This window comes from Brienomyrus brachyistius, unplaced genomic scaffold (genome assembly GCF_023856365.1).
Source record: "Brienomyrus brachyistius isolate T26 unplaced genomic scaffold, BBRACH_0.4 scaffold160, whole genome shotgun sequence".
Lineage (NCBI taxonomy): Eukaryota > Metazoa > Chordata > Actinopteri > Osteoglossiformes > Mormyridae > Brienomyrus > Brienomyrus brachyistius.
This window is the reverse complement of record NW_026042435.1, coordinates 185,468-201,305: the sequence shown is the minus strand read 5'-3', so window position 1 is coordinate 201,305 and position 15,838 is coordinate 185,468. Positions and strand designations below refer to the sequence as shown.

General features: G+C 46.3%; 1 protein-coding gene and 1 non-coding gene across 2 annotated transcripts; both read right to left on the bottom strand.

Annotated features, from left to right (window-relative positions):
* Nucleotides 1-216: 216 nt before the first annotated feature.
* Nucleotides 217-7,087, bottom strand: LOC125728120 (splicing factor U2AF 65 kDa subunit-like; the record flags this gene model as incomplete). Its single annotated transcript, XM_049005204.1, has 10 exons — nt 217-638; nt 834-911; nt 1,003-1,125; nt 4,068-4,147; nt 4,944-4,946; nt 5,377-5,515; nt 5,603-5,719; nt 6,070-6,221; nt 6,470-6,558; nt 6,921-7,087. Coding segments are annotated over 10 exons (1,326 nt in total), but the record flags the coding sequence as incomplete, so codon positions are not given.
* A 2,581-nt stretch (nt 7,088-9,668) lies between these two features.
* Nucleotides 9,669-9,740, bottom strand: trnad-guc (transfer RNA aspartic acid (anticodon GUC)). The gene has a single exon. It is a non-coding gene; the product is annotated as a tRNA-Asp (tRNA).
* Nucleotides 9,741-15,838: the final 6,098 nt, after the last annotated feature.

Below are 15,838 nucleotides of genomic sequence, written 5' to 3'. Positions count from 1 at the left end.
CAGATTGTCCGTCGCCTATCTGAACCAATCAGATTGTCCGTCGCCTATCTGAACCAATCAGATTGTCCGTCGCCTATCTGAACCAATCAGATTGTCCGTCGCCTATCTGAACCAATCAGATTGTCCGTCGCCTATCTGAACCAATCAGATTGTCCGTCGCCTATCTGAACCAATCAGATTGTCCGTCGCCTATCTGAACCAATCAGATTGTCCGTCGCCTATCTGAACCAATCAGATCGTCCGTCGTCTATCTGAACCAATCAGATTGTTTTTCTTACACAAAAAATTATTCCGTTTTCAAAACACTTTTGTGCAAGAAATGCTCCCATGAGCCTGTGCTTAGTGCCTACAGAGGTCTTCTTTTTGCCACTGGTACAGGAGAGTACGGGTCCCACCTTGCCACAGCCAGGCACCTCCACGCTATCGACGGGCCGCGGAATCTCGATGGAGCGCACGTTGCCGTACTTGCAACACTCCTCCCGGATGTCCTCCAGGATCTCCTCGTAGTCCTCGTCGTCCACCAGCTCCTCGGGCATGACCATGTTGAGGAGGCACAGCACCTCCGTGGGCATGCCGGAGCTCTGCAGCCGCTGCAGCCCTGGAACCTGCAGCGTCACCGGCGTCTCGATGATGGCCGTCTGTCCCGGGGGGCGACAAGAGTGTCAGATACCCCCTGATCGTCCAATCGTCTCGAGTAACAGCGAGAAATTTACATGGACCCAAATAAACCCAAGAAATAGGGGCATTAAGCTTCCTGGGAGGCACCCAGGAACCAAGTTGGGTTTAGGACATCAGAAAGGCGGCAGCCGAGGGCAAATACTCACAGCGTTGGCATTCTTAGCCCCCACGCTTGCCCGCTGGACGATGAGCTTCTTGTCTCCGAGCTGCATGCCATTGAGTCCAGCCACGGCCTGCGGGATGCATCCCACACAAGCGTCAGCAATTCCATCCGGAAGCCCCGAGTCACCCCAGACCTTCCAGCTGCTGCCCCACCTCACGCACCTGGTCAGTGGCACTGATGTCCACGTATTCACAGAAAGCATAACCCTTAGACAGTGACGTGGCACTGTCCTTCACAAGGTTGAAGGCCTTAAGAGGTCCGAACGACGTCAAGAGTTCCTTCACCTGGGCAAGAGGAGGAGACGCGGGGGGGCGATTAGCCCGACAGTCCAGGCACGGCGCCTCGCTAGAAATGCTAATCTTAACTGTGGGAGAAGCAGCATGTTAAACTTTGCAAAACGACATGAGGAAACAGTGAAGACATCAGGAAAATGGCTTTATGACAAGTGGCTCGACATTACGGTGCAACACTAGAGCTCAAAGCCCCCTGTGCCCTTTCTGCATGACTTACTTACTGGGAGCGTACAAAAGTAACTATTTTGATTCTTGTCAATGAATGATAACACAGATTCCCCCCCCCCCCATCCTACAGCATATACAACACAACTGAATTCCTAATCAAGTTCTCTGATAATTCCAACTACGAATTTTGAAATATGGACCGAGTTGCATCTGATTTTAAGGGCCACAATAATTAAGCTAGATGGTATATAAAAAAAAAACTAAATAAAAACAGCTAATTATATGTTAAGTGTTCCATGTATACAATGTGGAGGGGGGGGGGCGACTCGGCAGAACACAAACCCAGCCGAATCACTGACTTCCTGTTCTTAAAACCAAGAACCACATTGGTGCAGTTAATTAGAGGGACAAAGCCTACAGGAGATAAACTCACAGGTAAAGCTAAGAGCCGCCACAGGGTCCTGCTAAAGGGGCCACGGCTTGAAGCCAAACAGGACGAAATAGCTCTGCTAACATCATTCCTCACTTATTCTACAGGAATCTACTGTAAAGCCGCATTAACCACTGACTTCAGAAAGGAGTCACCTGGGACACTGGCAGCCACAAGAGGGCGCTACCTCCTACCTTCTCTTAGGGGCAAAAAAAAAAAAAAATCAAATTTATACCCTGTGATCAGCATAATAAGTCTCTCCCCAGCCTTCAACCCCCAAAAAAAGGACCCCATATGCTTAAGAGCACTCCAGGACAGAGCCCCCCCACAGGGGCAGGCCGTCGACAGGGAGGATATCCGTGCGAGGGACGGAATGTCTTACTTGCCTTGTGTTACATGTTGGCATGGCAGCAGTAGGTCAGTACTACTGAACAAATTATGAGCGAAGACTTAACGATCTTACAGGCCCCTAGCTGGGGACAAAGTGGGGAACAAAAATGAAAGAGCTGTAAGTATCAAAGCGGTAGCAGGGACTGCAAAAAAAATGTAAACACCAGGATACAAGCAGCGGTTTCCATTTCACCTGTCTATGGCACATTTACTGGCTTTGACGTGAAATACATTAACAGTTCTGCTGGATTCAAACTCTCTCCCCCCAGTGCTGCTTTGGTACAGCCTTCCTCTTGACTTGGATTACATGTGACTCACACTGGATAAGAAAGATTACGATGACAATCCGAAAAGGAGGAAAAAAATCAAAGAAAAACAAACTGACTGCACTTCTCACTTACCTTTCACTGAAACCGCGATCACTATCTTCTGGGCTGAGTCTTGCCATTTTTAACAGTTTAGGCTAAAGTGAGTGGGACACCGGAGCTCAAAATGTTACAATGCAGGGGTGGACGCAAAACGTTTTGCGATTAACTTTTGCAAAATAAATAGGTAAACTATTAAATGCCTGTATGGATTATGTCTATAATGGGCCGATTTCAGTGGGGTGGCGATATAGGAAGAAAAAAAAAAATCATAAAAGATGCTAATGAGAAGTAGAAAATGTCTAAAATGTGACCCTTTCAACACTTTCAGAGTAAGACGACCTCATCTGTGCATGTTGTTATGGTAATATTATCCATCACTGACGTCATAACAGAATAGGGCATGGGGCACGATGTGAAAACTCCAGTGAAGCTGATAATCGTTCACCGGGAAAAAGGTCCGAAGTATTTTCTGCCTTTCGAGCGACACAGCAATGTAGGGAACGATTCTTCCGCAGCTCCCCATCGCTGTTAACGGGATGTGAAGTCATCGTTCTCAGTGTGCGGACATGGACGTGAGACACGGCACGTCTGCGAATACTGAAGCGTTTGGGGACTTGGTCGATCTCCCCCACATTTCAAGCACAGTCTATGGTAGTGTTTCCCAGCCCAGTCCTCGGGGGTACCCCCCCGGTCAGTCCACGTTTTTGCTTCCTCTCAGCACACCTGTACCAGGTATTCGGTGTTCCTGATTGGCTGGGAGCTAGGAGGGAGCGAAAATGTGGACAGTCGGCGGTTCCCCGAGGACTGGGATTGGGCAAACACAGGTGTACGGCAATGTGGAGGTATTCGTCAGTTAGGTGACGCGCAGATGACTCGATTTTAAATTTTCATGCAGCAAAACGACGCGGCTGATTCATCCGACTAACACTCAGCAATTAACCCGATATACAAATATTCCAGGGTACCCAGCAACAGGCAGCACAGGGACTGGCTACGTGACTGGTTTGGCAAGCCGCCAGCTGTAAGGCACGTTTCCCAAAGCCTTTGTTGCTAATAAGGTTATTTGCTAACAACATTAGATAACAACTGAATGGTTCCAACTATGCAAGTCGATAACATGAGGTTTTGGGAAACGTACCTTTTACATTAGCGGGGTCTCAATATCTTCATAATTTACAGCTGGATAAACAATGAGCGTAATGTAACTGTCAACTCATTACCTACATGTCTAATAAATGTTTAATAAATCCCATGAATATCTTTAAAAAAAAAAAAAAAAAACCTCAAATGTGCGGCTATTTTCAGCAGCTAGCTTTAAACATGATGCTGACATTTGACCCCCCAGTATCTTGTAATGAATTTTAAGCGGTGAGGTAACTTTGACAGGCTTTCTTTTCCTACTAATCAGTTACACAGAGACGAGTGTTTATTTTATGTATGTATGTGCGTGCGCGTGCGTGCGTGCGTGCGTGTGCGTGTGTGTGCATGCCTGCTTGAGTTCCACGTGCAGCAGTGGGACAGAAACACAGGAGGGTTGTGGGTCGGCTCCCCGGCGACAGAGACTGAGGGCGGGGTACCTGATCGTCACTGAGATAGTTGGGCAGGCCTCCGACAAAGAGCTTGTGTGGCGAGTCTGGAACCACGGTGGAGACGACCCCTGCAGACAGAGCGGCACGGCGCCCAAAGCCGGCCGATCACAGCAAACCGTCAACATGCCGGATAATGACCACGAGCAAACGGCGCGAGTGAAATAAGCCAACTTCAAATCAGTATGACGTCGTTATCTCCTATATAATATCAGATAAATGTAACTCCAGCAAAAAAATACCTAAATACTGGGGCAGTTTGACGACTGTTTTTTGTCTCTCCCATCTTGCTCTCCATGGGAGATGCTGACACATGCAGCACCAGTCAAAAGTATGGACACACCTGCTCTTAATGCATTTGTCTCTATTTTAGCTGTTATTCACCTTATAGTAAAAGGCCTTTGGGCATGGAAGTTATGCATATGAAGTACTGCAAAGACAAAATTTTTGTCTCTTCAAAATAGGAGCCATTGGCTTCGATGACAGCATTGCGGACTCAACCAGCTAACATATGTACCCACCTGGACCGTTTCTCCAACAGTCCTCGAGTTTCCACAAGTTCTGCGCGCAAGCTGGCTACCTTACTCTTACTCTCATCCAACTGATCCCAAACCAGCTCTATAGAGTTTAGGTTGGGGGGCTGTGGGGACCATCTCTTTCCTAGTTCACAAGGTAATAAGCTACTTGCATAACCTTCAAGGTGGGCTTTGGGTCATTATCTTGCTGAAAAACAAGTCATTTTCAGTAGGTGTGTCCAGAATTTTTAACTAGAATAGGAGCCAGCAACCCTAGAACAATTTGGGGGTTAGGGTCCTTGCTCAAGGGCCCAGTGGTGAAATCACTCTGCCAACCCTGCCAACCAGCAACCTTCTTTTCATGGGCAAACATCACAGAGCCACACAACACCCCTATGTTAACAGTAAGAAGTGAGTGACTGAGCTGTGTGTGTGTGTGTGTGGCTCAGCTGGTTAGGATGCCAGCGTTATCATCAGAAGATCACTGGTTCACATCACTGGTGATCACACCACTGGGCCGGCGAGTTTGCTCTAGGGACAGGCTGACCCTGATTTCTCAAAAAAAAAAAAAAAAAAAAAAACATTCTTCACTTTGGATAAAACTGTCTGCTAAATATTTACAACATTAAGTAAATAAAAGTGAAAGTCTCCCTCTTTATATGACAAGACATCCGCAGCTTGCGAAGGACAGTCAGTCCGTAACGAGTACAAAAAACTGGCCTTGCCGATCGGCTCTTCAAAGGTAAATAAAGATTAAGGTTATGACGGCGACAAGCAAAACGGACCTGGTACGTGGAAGGCGGGCTGCTCTGAGATGCCAGGCAGGGGGCGATAGTCGTGGGGCCGCCTGATTTTTAACGACTGACCCTGGAAAATGATGCCGTCGAAGGCCATTGCCTGCGTGGTCTCATCCACGGACCGAAACTAGGGCAGAACGAAGAACGTCGTTAATCAGGGAAGGCTGCGGTCTCCGCCTGGACACAGCAGCCATTAGGCAGGAAAGACTCTTACTTCAAGGAAGGCAAAGTTCTTGTCCTGGTTTATCTGAACAGCGAGGACGGGATTGGTGGGACCTTGACATAAGCCAGCCAATCGCATCTGGGTATTGAAGAAATCCGCCATGGCCTCCTAAAAAGACAGGCAGACACACTGAATGAAGACAGGCAGACGTCTGAAGACATCAAAACAGGCAAACGAGAAAAAAAATGACTGACAAGTCTAGTACATTTATCTATTTATTTTGCGGACACTTTCATCCAAAGCAACATACATTTCATTGAAGAAGCAGGACCAGACAGTTCCTAGAGCAAATAGTGCTTAAGGGCTGCGCTCGGGGGCCCAATGGTGAAATCACTCTGCTGCCCAAGGGATTTGAACCAACAACCTTCTTGTGACCGGCTCAGTGTCCTAACTCACTGAGCTACACATGACACCAGTATGCATGACAGAAGGCAACGCGGGACTTTGCCTGGACTCACCTCCGTCAGGCCGAAGGGGATGTTGCCGACATAAAGCCGCCTGGCCTGCCGGGTCATCTGGCTGCCGACCATCGGCACCTGGGTGGGCGTCACTGCCACGCCGCTGGTGGTGGATGTTGCCAGTAAAGCTATCGTGGGGATCTGCCCTGCAGCTGTGGGGAGGAGAAAGGGCTTCAAGACCCCAACCAGGGACGGCCAGAACATCCGGATCGTCGCCTTCATTTGCTTCTAACCCCTAGGTTTAAGCTCTCTTCACACTGTCTGAAATCATCCCAAGTGTTATTCCCTCTTTGACCAGCAGGGGGGAGGAGGGCACTCCAGAATAAATGCTTTCATTGCAACCAATATACCATAACCTTGCAATACTGAACTAGCACACATGGAAGCGTCGCATCCAAACCTTGCATTGCCTTGTACTGCATGGGGGTGATGTGCTCGAATCCCGGAGGGGGAACATCCCAGTACTTGTATGTCCTTTTCTTACGGCTTCTCCGAGGAGAGTAGCTGCCCAAACACAAAACAGAAGGTTGTTTTCCCCAAACAATACAGTGTAAACACTCAGAATCTGGCAAAAACAAACAGATGGCAGAATGTTTACATTTAACTTTGGATCGCAGGCAGTTTAAGGTCATGAGGGTGTGACCATGCGCCACTTTTTAGGCTGGCTTTGAGGTCCCATCGCTATGGCGGGGGCTACTTATAAACGCCAGTTAAAATTTAATATGGGTACAGTCCCCCTTCCCACCACGAAGAAACCAATTGGTTGATTGTGAAAGAAACTTGTTAAGAGGCCTCAAACCATGCTAGATATCAGCTTCAGTGCCTGTAACCGGGACCGTGAGGGGGGGTACCTGTGCTTCTTGTGCTCGCGTGAGCTGCTCCGTCGGTCACGACCCTTGCGGTCGCGGCTGCTGCTGCGCTTCTCGTGACTCCGCCCCCTGGAGTCCTTGCTCCAGCGGCGGTGCTTCTCGCCACGGCTCAGAGACCGGCTGCGGCTACGCTTCTTGTGTCGCTCCTTCTCCCGCTCTGGGGGACGACACCGTGGTACCAGTGAGACGGTGGGCGGAGCGACATGACTGCCCCCCTACCATCCATTTCGATAAATCCAAGATGTGTAACTCAGAGGGATTATGAATGTGTGTCCGGATGGTTGTGGGTTTGAAGCCCATGAGTCACAGAGTAATCATATTACCAACTTCCCTGGGGTGCTGGATGCTGACTGACCCAGCGCTATGCCTTAAAAGTCACTTACGGAGACCAAGATGTGGTACGGGGTCTAACTCCCCAGTTTCCTCACCAGAATGAAGCACCTCCATTCAATTCACATATTCAATCACACCCTCCTGAAACAAACACACCCATCTCTCAATGGCTAATAATTTCAAGGGCACAAGGACATCCCCTTGAATGTCAGTCTGTTGTGAAACAATAAAAACATAACCAGACTAATTAATGATATAGGAGCACAGTGGTGAGTACAGTTGCCTCACGCCTCCGAGTCTGGAGGCCTGAATTTTGCCTCTGCTCTCTGTATGGGGAATTTGCCTGGAATAGGCTCCAGGGGAGCCTGACTAAGATAACTGGTTGGACGATGGATGGGTAATTAATATCGTTTCAATCTGACAGACAGCACTTTATTAAACTAGCAATAAAATATCACCTTTCTATCCCAGCAGGTCCTTCATATAGAAGCTTAAATAAATCCCTGAAGGTGCAGTTTTCAGTGAAGCATTTAAACGCAGGTGCTGCTCGAGGAATCAGCTTCATGCATCAGTTATAACAGCGTTACGGTAATGCACCGCTGCAAAAGTACAGACACGGAGCGGCCAATGCATCTTACGTAAATCGGTAATAACCAATTACCGCAATCGCAGGCATAGTCAGAGCGCAGATATGAATGACTGGAACTGCTAGTTTATCAAACACGGCGGCACTTAGTGCTCGTCTAGCCGAATCAGGTCGTTTCGAATGACATTTTAGTGATTTAGTGATAAGGAGCTGATATGACAAGATTGCCATTTGATAGGTACATAAATCAATCCTACTTTCGACTCCGTTGTAACGCATGTTGTATATTTCAGTTGCGTTAGTATGGCTTAAGTTTATTCAGTTTACTGGATTCTCTGCACTTTAATGAAGTTATATGTGTATTGTTATATAACTGTACATCATTGTTAGTTACTGCTATCCGCTGTAAAGGTAGATACAGGTGCAAGACTTTGCAATAACGACCTAAAAGCAGTTGTTATGATTCCAGGGAACGCGGCTGATTTTTAGAGTCTATACATCATGAAGAAACGGCGATCGTGTGAGAAAGACTTATTCTGTACGGATGACAGGGCCAGCATTTCGGACCCAAGGGAAAGGCTATTGTGCATCGGAAAGAGACAAAATCATATCATTATATAGAAAACTCGTCGTAGTATTTAAAAACCAAGTAACTAACACTGTTATTAAGTGCGGACTTTAAATCAAGTGGTCGCGGTCGTTTTTATTTGCATAAAACTTTAAACGTGATCTTGAAAATATAACGCTTGCAACAAACATCCATGCATAGTGTGTTACTGCGAATGAAAATACGCGGGTCACAATTTATGATCCAAGTGTATAATGGTAAATAATTAAATAAATAAAACCGCAGGCTTTCACATCGAGTGCACCCCAATAACGTTTCATTGAAATGTCCATGTTATGTACGCCGGGCACTGATGGATGCAGGCCTAGCGATCTCTATAACAATGCCAAGCAAAGAATGTCACTGATTTACCAAAGCGGTCAGTTTTCGGGGATCCTGCGGCAGCTGGGAGAAGAAGAATCGGGCAGGTTTCAGAATCGGCGAGCGCTCGGATAAAAGGCACCGATTTCCCAGCCGTGCTTTTCTTTTCGGAACCAGCAGAAGTGCCCTCCGCACCATCCTCGGCGCTAGGACACGCCGGCCACTTTATTACCCTAAAACAGGGAGCATACACCGATCTTCAAAGCCAAACTTACCTTGCCGATTTTCGCTTAACTGCTTCTCAAACTCATCGAAATCGGACATTTTTCAGTCCGTACTAAAGACGTATTGCAAAATAAGCAGAGGTCCAACAGTAGGCCTTTGAATGGGCTACAGGCTGCATTGGGTTCTGCTGCTTTTTCTTCCGAGTCGCCTGCCCCTCCTCCCCCGAAGTCATCGGCTCTTCCTCGGTTGTATCACACACAGGTTCGGAAACATTCGATGCGCATTACCGTCCCCTCCTGCACTGGAGGGTTAAGGACAACGTGATTATATCGAACCAAAATTGAAATGTGCAAGTTGACTTTCCTAGTTATACGTCTTCATTTTTATTCTGGGTTTAACAACCATGAGTTTATGACGTATTTTACATGATTAGTTGGCGACTGGACCTTATTGTTTATATCTCTTATTAAGGATCCATCCATCCATACATCAATTATCAAAACCACACACTTACAATCCGAGTCTAGTTTCATATGCTGCGCTGCTGAGCGACCCGCAGAATATTATGCATGAGTACAAGTCACAAGCCCCGTTTCCACTAACACGGGGCCGGTTCTAGCTTGGTGCCTTTTGAGACCGAGGCAAAAAGATGCAGACTCTCCCCGTCGGGGAATCGAACCCCGGTCTCCCGCGTGACAGGCGGGGATACTCACCACTATACTAACGAGGAGATGTACGCGCACTACTTTTACATCTTCAAGATAAACAGCGGATGACTACTAACATTTGCGAGTAATCAATGACTGAGCTTCATGTCATGACCATGGTGCTCAAGAGAAGAAAAAATACATAATGTACGTCCACTGATACCAGAACAACCATATAGCTTTATACTAAGACGATGATTAAACGGAAAATTCCTTTACAAAACACTGCCACAAAATCATAGTTTCGCAATATTACATCGTGCAACGGGACACAGTGTAAGTACGTGAAGTCGGTAATTAAATCAAGAAAAAAAAGTGAGAGGAAAAGAATACTTTTCTATTATCATATTTTTCTAACTGGCCAAACTGAGTCATATTTTGATTATACACACTAACAGAAAAACAGTGCAAATCTCCGGTAGTCCGTTTCACTTGCGCTCCGCTATGGGGCAGTAACAAGCAGAGCTTAAGTGTGGAAGGAAAAAAAAAACACAGGACAGCATCAATCCCAACTTCACAAACGCCGGAGATCGAGATGCTGTAAGCATGACAATTAACATCTTTATCCAAGGGAACAGCTGCAAGACACAGATGCCGCGCCTAACAAAGGTAGGATCGATTCCGAAGTTCAGGCATTTACAGACGCGGACTCTTCTGGAGTTGATTTTTTTCGGGAGATACGCATCAACTTCAAAAGTATGAACCGCATTATATCTATATCTGTTATGACGTTGTAGCTATTGATACTGATGCATCACAAAAATAATTTAAATGTTTTTTCATTCTGACATATGTTCGTTCGGACGAGGATTTTATTATATGAGATAAGTTTTAAATGAAAACTTTTTTTAATCTATATGATTAATTCTCGAATCTAAGCCAGACTTCACATAAATCATTCATTCATAAATATAATGGAACATACAACATCCAGGTATCCATGAAATTTATGATCAGGCTATACGTTTGTGATAACAACAAAACAACACAACATGTATATTTACAATATATGGGCCTATTGTTTAATATTGCCTCCAAATTATAGCCAGACAATAACGCAATAGGCCGACATCAAACAATTTTCATGTAAAACAAAAGTGCTGGCAGTTTGCTTGTGCTTACAGACCCCGCCTTGAGCCCATCCAGAAAGATCCCAAAAATAACCGACAAGCAAAGGTTGTAACAATCTGAGCATGTTTAGTTTAATGTAATCAGGAGCCGAATTAATAACGCGAATAAATGATCAAACCGAAAGTCTGTAGTCGGGAATATCCGATAACGTCTTTGACGTGCAGTTAAGATAGTCAGAGGAAAAACCTTGTAGTTTACTTATATATATGCCTAAATATATGAGTGTGTCTCTCCGGTGATTTAATGATGAATATAACGATTACATATCAAATCACACATTAAGCAATTATTATATTACTAGGTTGAACGTTTTCACTATGTCTGTCGTCACCTTGATTTCACGATTTTGACTATTCTTCTTATCCCAGATTGAACAAGTCATTGTGGCGATGCAAGATCCCGACATGGGGATAAAGATGAAGAATCAAAGACTGTTAATCACAGTGATTCCACATGCGATGACAGGTGCACGATACATATTTTACTTTTTAAAAATAATTTTTCATGCCGCCCGGGTTGTCTTACACCCGGCCGTGCAGTGTCCCGGGGGCCGGGTCCTAATGGTCATTTAAGCCCTTCACAGGAAAGCCCATACATCGGCGGTCTTCGGGAATCCTGTGCATTAAGACTGTCATCGATCTCCTTGCGCTCATATTTATTTATGTAATTTATTTATCGAGTTCAGCGTTTTTGATTTATGACGGCTTAATGCATTTCTCGACTCTAACTAGATGCCTTCCTCGCTATGCCTTCCCAGGAAATGATATCGTGGAGTGGCTAATTCAGAAGTACTCCATCATGGAAGAAGGTAGGGCCGAGAAGTATGTAGGGAAGCGTTACCTGGTGCTCTTATGTGAGGTTAATCGATTGTTTTTTTCCCTTCGTGACGACGATGGCGCCCCTGCTGGCGAAAGACGTCATCAGGTTTTTTTTTTTTTGTAATAAAATAACAGAAATAAACGAGTCTTTTGAATAATAAATACAAATGAAGTAATAGAATTTGTCATCCATACAACAGATTAGCCTAGCTGCATTTATGTGTAAGCATATGCAATTCACGTGTCTGACAGAAGCATGTTCTGTTCCATTGATATTGCTGAGCCTGTGAATTAATAAATGTCAGAATTGAGCTTGTCCATAACATAGACACCCCATTCGCCTGAAGCTTTTGGGATTTTCTTCCCCTGGCGTCAATTTATCTGCTGAATTATTTATCTTTCTGCTGAGAGGCTATTAGTACAAATAATCTGTAGGCCAGTCCCGAGTCGCGCCGCTACGCATGCTGAGCTGTACGGTTTGATAGTCCCGATGCAAACTTCGCTGATAGCCAGAGGCAGTCAGTCATGCCTGGAGAAATATCGCTATCCGTCTCCCTCATTATGCACTTCTGCAAGACGCTGTTGTCCTGAATTCCCGGGCGATGCAGATGAGGTTTTAAATAGCAAGGGAGCAGATTTCCCTGATTTACAGCCCAGATTGGAAAAGAAGTCGGAATGGAAAGGAGGGGACTTTTAGGCAGTAGATGGCAGATGCATTAACAGACTTGAATGGGCAAAAAACCTGTTGCCCCGGTAAGCAGTTACCCCTCCCTGTAAACACTAGGCTTCCCCCTAGCAGCGCTGTTGCTGCGCCGGTCTGAAACCCCCGGGAGCGCCTGACTGCCAATGGCCGCGGAGGCAGCCGGAAAGTGGAAAGTCCCAATTACTCGTAATTAATTATAGTTCCGATGAGGAATGCACCATCCCCGCGGCTTATTCTGTGCACCATGTCAACGTTTTTTCCAGTTACTTGCTATACCGTAAAATAAAATATAATATGCCTACTCAGTTTCTAGTTATCGTGTGTTCTACTGTATTCCACTGACAAAAATTTAGAGAATTACTATGCCTAAATCTGGGCTACGAGTAGTGGATTTGTTTGAGCTTTGAGTAGTTTACGTGGAAATGAGTGACCACTTTGTGTGTTTTCAGAGGCACTTCATGTGGGGAATCTGATCGTGAAGCACGGCTACATTTACCCCCTAAAGGACCCCAGGACGCTCGTCCTGGGGCCCGACGAGACGCCGTATCGCTTCCAGGTAACCTAAAACCACGGTTTCTTCAGATGGAGGGCAGCGCGAGAGGGTGGTGGCCATGTGGGGGGGCACGCATATCGAAACTATTCGTTGGAGAGACTGCGGAATTACCGTGTAGGACAGTATTTCTCAATCTGGTCCGGGCTCCAGAGCTGAGAGGGTGCAAAAACGTAGACTGTCTGGTAGGGAGCTGGGAGGGAGCAAAAACGTGGATCATCTGTGTGTCGCCGAGGACCGGATTGGGAAACACTGATGTATGAGAACCAATGCCAGTTAAAGTAGCAAAATGCCTTCCACCCGCCTTGTCCCTGACATGTTAAATCACAAAGCACCTTTGTCACGCTGCTTCTGAATAGTTTCAAATGACAGCATCTCCTTTTTGCTAGACTCCGTACTTCTGGAGCTCTCAGCAGTGGCCAGCCTCCGAGCTAGATTACGGTGATTACCAATTATTAATCATGTGCTCGCCTATTACATCATTACTTCCCTTTACTAGAATAATAGAAAAACACAGTTTCTTGCCATGTCTTTCTTTTGCTCTTCTAAAGCGATTTATTTGACTAAGAAGAATATCAGAAAGCAAGGGCAGCTGATAGACTATGAAAAGGTAAGAGAAAATTTTTATTTATGTACATTTCAATGCTATTCTTATTCGCTGGTCTGAAGCATTGCTTGATGAGATCATGTGATAGCTGAATGCTCATGGGAGTTTTACTTACACAAAATATTATGAGGGTAGAAGGAAAAATGATTGGTTCAGAGAGATAACCAATTAGATTGTACATGAGGTGGATCCGAGCAACTAGAGGAGGCAGGAGCAACCAATCAGATGTCTTGGTCCTGCCTCCTCTGCAATCTGATTGGTTATCTATCCGAACCAATCATTTTCCTTCTGCCCTCAGAACATTTTTGTGTAAGAAAACCTCCCACCAATTATGCACATAGTAGGATCGCACATAGACATCCACCAACTTGCCGCCATGTTGCGTCAGGGTCAACGCATTTTAGGTTCTCATCAGTAAGAGGGTTTGTGAATCCGACACTGCCAGCTGATATCCTGGGAGGGGTTCGGCCTGTGAGTCATAACGTGAACCCATGCAGCAACGCAGCCAGCCGTGCGACCTGGCAATGTCGCATTTAAACATCGTCTCCGCAGGACAGCTACAACATGTTGCACAAACGGATCAACCACACCTGGGACTTCGTGGTGATGCAGGCGAAGGAGCAGCTCAGGTAAACCCCACCCCAGCCCGGGAATACTGTCGCATCGAGCTATGAAATCAATTTCATAAATGCACACAAGGGGACAGATGAGAATGGATGAATAAATCTCGTATTAAGAGGATGATGATGTTACCTAAATTAAAAAGTAACATGGTGTGTGGTCATAATTTCCCTCCTATCTGTTAAATCAGACCTCAGCCTAAACACTAGAGTCGGAAATCCATTTCTAAGTGAAAAAGGAAACAGAAAAATGAAAACCCTACCTTGCAGTTCAGTGATTACCGCTATATGCTAATTACCCAGTATGCTTTCTGACTCTCCATCGACTGCTCTGCTCCTACCAGGGCAGCCAAACAGAGGCGCAAGGCGGACCGCATCGTGCTGGAATGTCAGGAACAGGCCTACTGGCTCGTCAACAGACCGCCAGTAAGCACCTCCCCCGAAACCCCTGACTCCCTACATCTGCCCCGGCGAAAACCCAGTATGCTGTGATTAGAGTAAAGCACACACTGGGTAAACCTGAACTCAATGCACCTTGGCAGCTCGAATATCGCCTCAGGCTGGGGGCGATTCTAGGATTTTTTTGAGGTTGTGGGGCAGAGTGGTGGCTCTGGGCCTAGGGATCTGTGCAAGCAAGTGGAAGGTTGTTGGTTCAAATCCTGTGAATGCCCAGAGTGATTCTACTCCGTTGGGCCTTTCAGCAAGGGCCTTAACCTGCAATTGCTTTGTCCTGGGTATGACATTAATCTACATGCAGGCCTGTTAGGAGATCCTTCAACTTACAGGGGAAACTTGGCAGGATTGGCAGGAAGGCATAGGCAGGGTCCCATTCCCCCACAGAGAGCTGGGGGGTTGTGCAGTTCTCTCCCACGACAACGGGTTTGTTCAATGAAGGAAGGCAAAGGAAACATCTGTAAGGACATATGGAACATTTCCGGTATAATTTTCGATCTCCGTCATCTCCAGAGCATTGAGCTCAGCAAAATTCACGGGGGGGGGGGGGGGGGGGAGTTTTATCTTCGTTAAGTAAGACACACAGAGTGTCTCCATGCATACTTTGTGGGGGAGGAATATATCACTTCAGGCCTGATAACCCACTACTGCTTCAGTGTGATCATGAAATATTTACTTAGCTGGGAAGAAGCCTATGTTCTGTGGGACGAGAGCTTTCAGAAGACAGACAGGACAGCAGGCTGCGGGAATGAGCAACTGCACCCTCGCTGAGTGTAATTTGGAGTTCATGAATAACACAGGAGAGTGGAGAATGAAAGTGTGGGACAGGAGCAGAGTGTGGTGTGTATCTGGCTTAATCCCGGCCGTCACTAGGGCCCCTTTCTGCTGGGTGCGCAGCATCTCTCAGGGCTAATAAGCATCAGCGTTTATGTGGGCCATTATCCCCATCCGGGGCGGCATCAGGAGGTGGGAATGGCAGCCACGCAGCTGCGGATCACATCCTAAATTCAGCTTATTTTGCAGATGTACCTTTTATTGAGACTAGAGCAGTTGGGGGTTTAGGGACTTCTCTCAGGGGTCCAGTGGTGATGTCACTCTGCTGACTGTGGGATTTAAACCGGCAACCTTCCAGTCATAGGCGGCGACTGCCAACCCGCTCAGCCACACACCACCTTCATTGATGAAACCCACCGTTTTGACGCCAATTAGACGGAAACACAGTTGAGCCAAAAACCACGC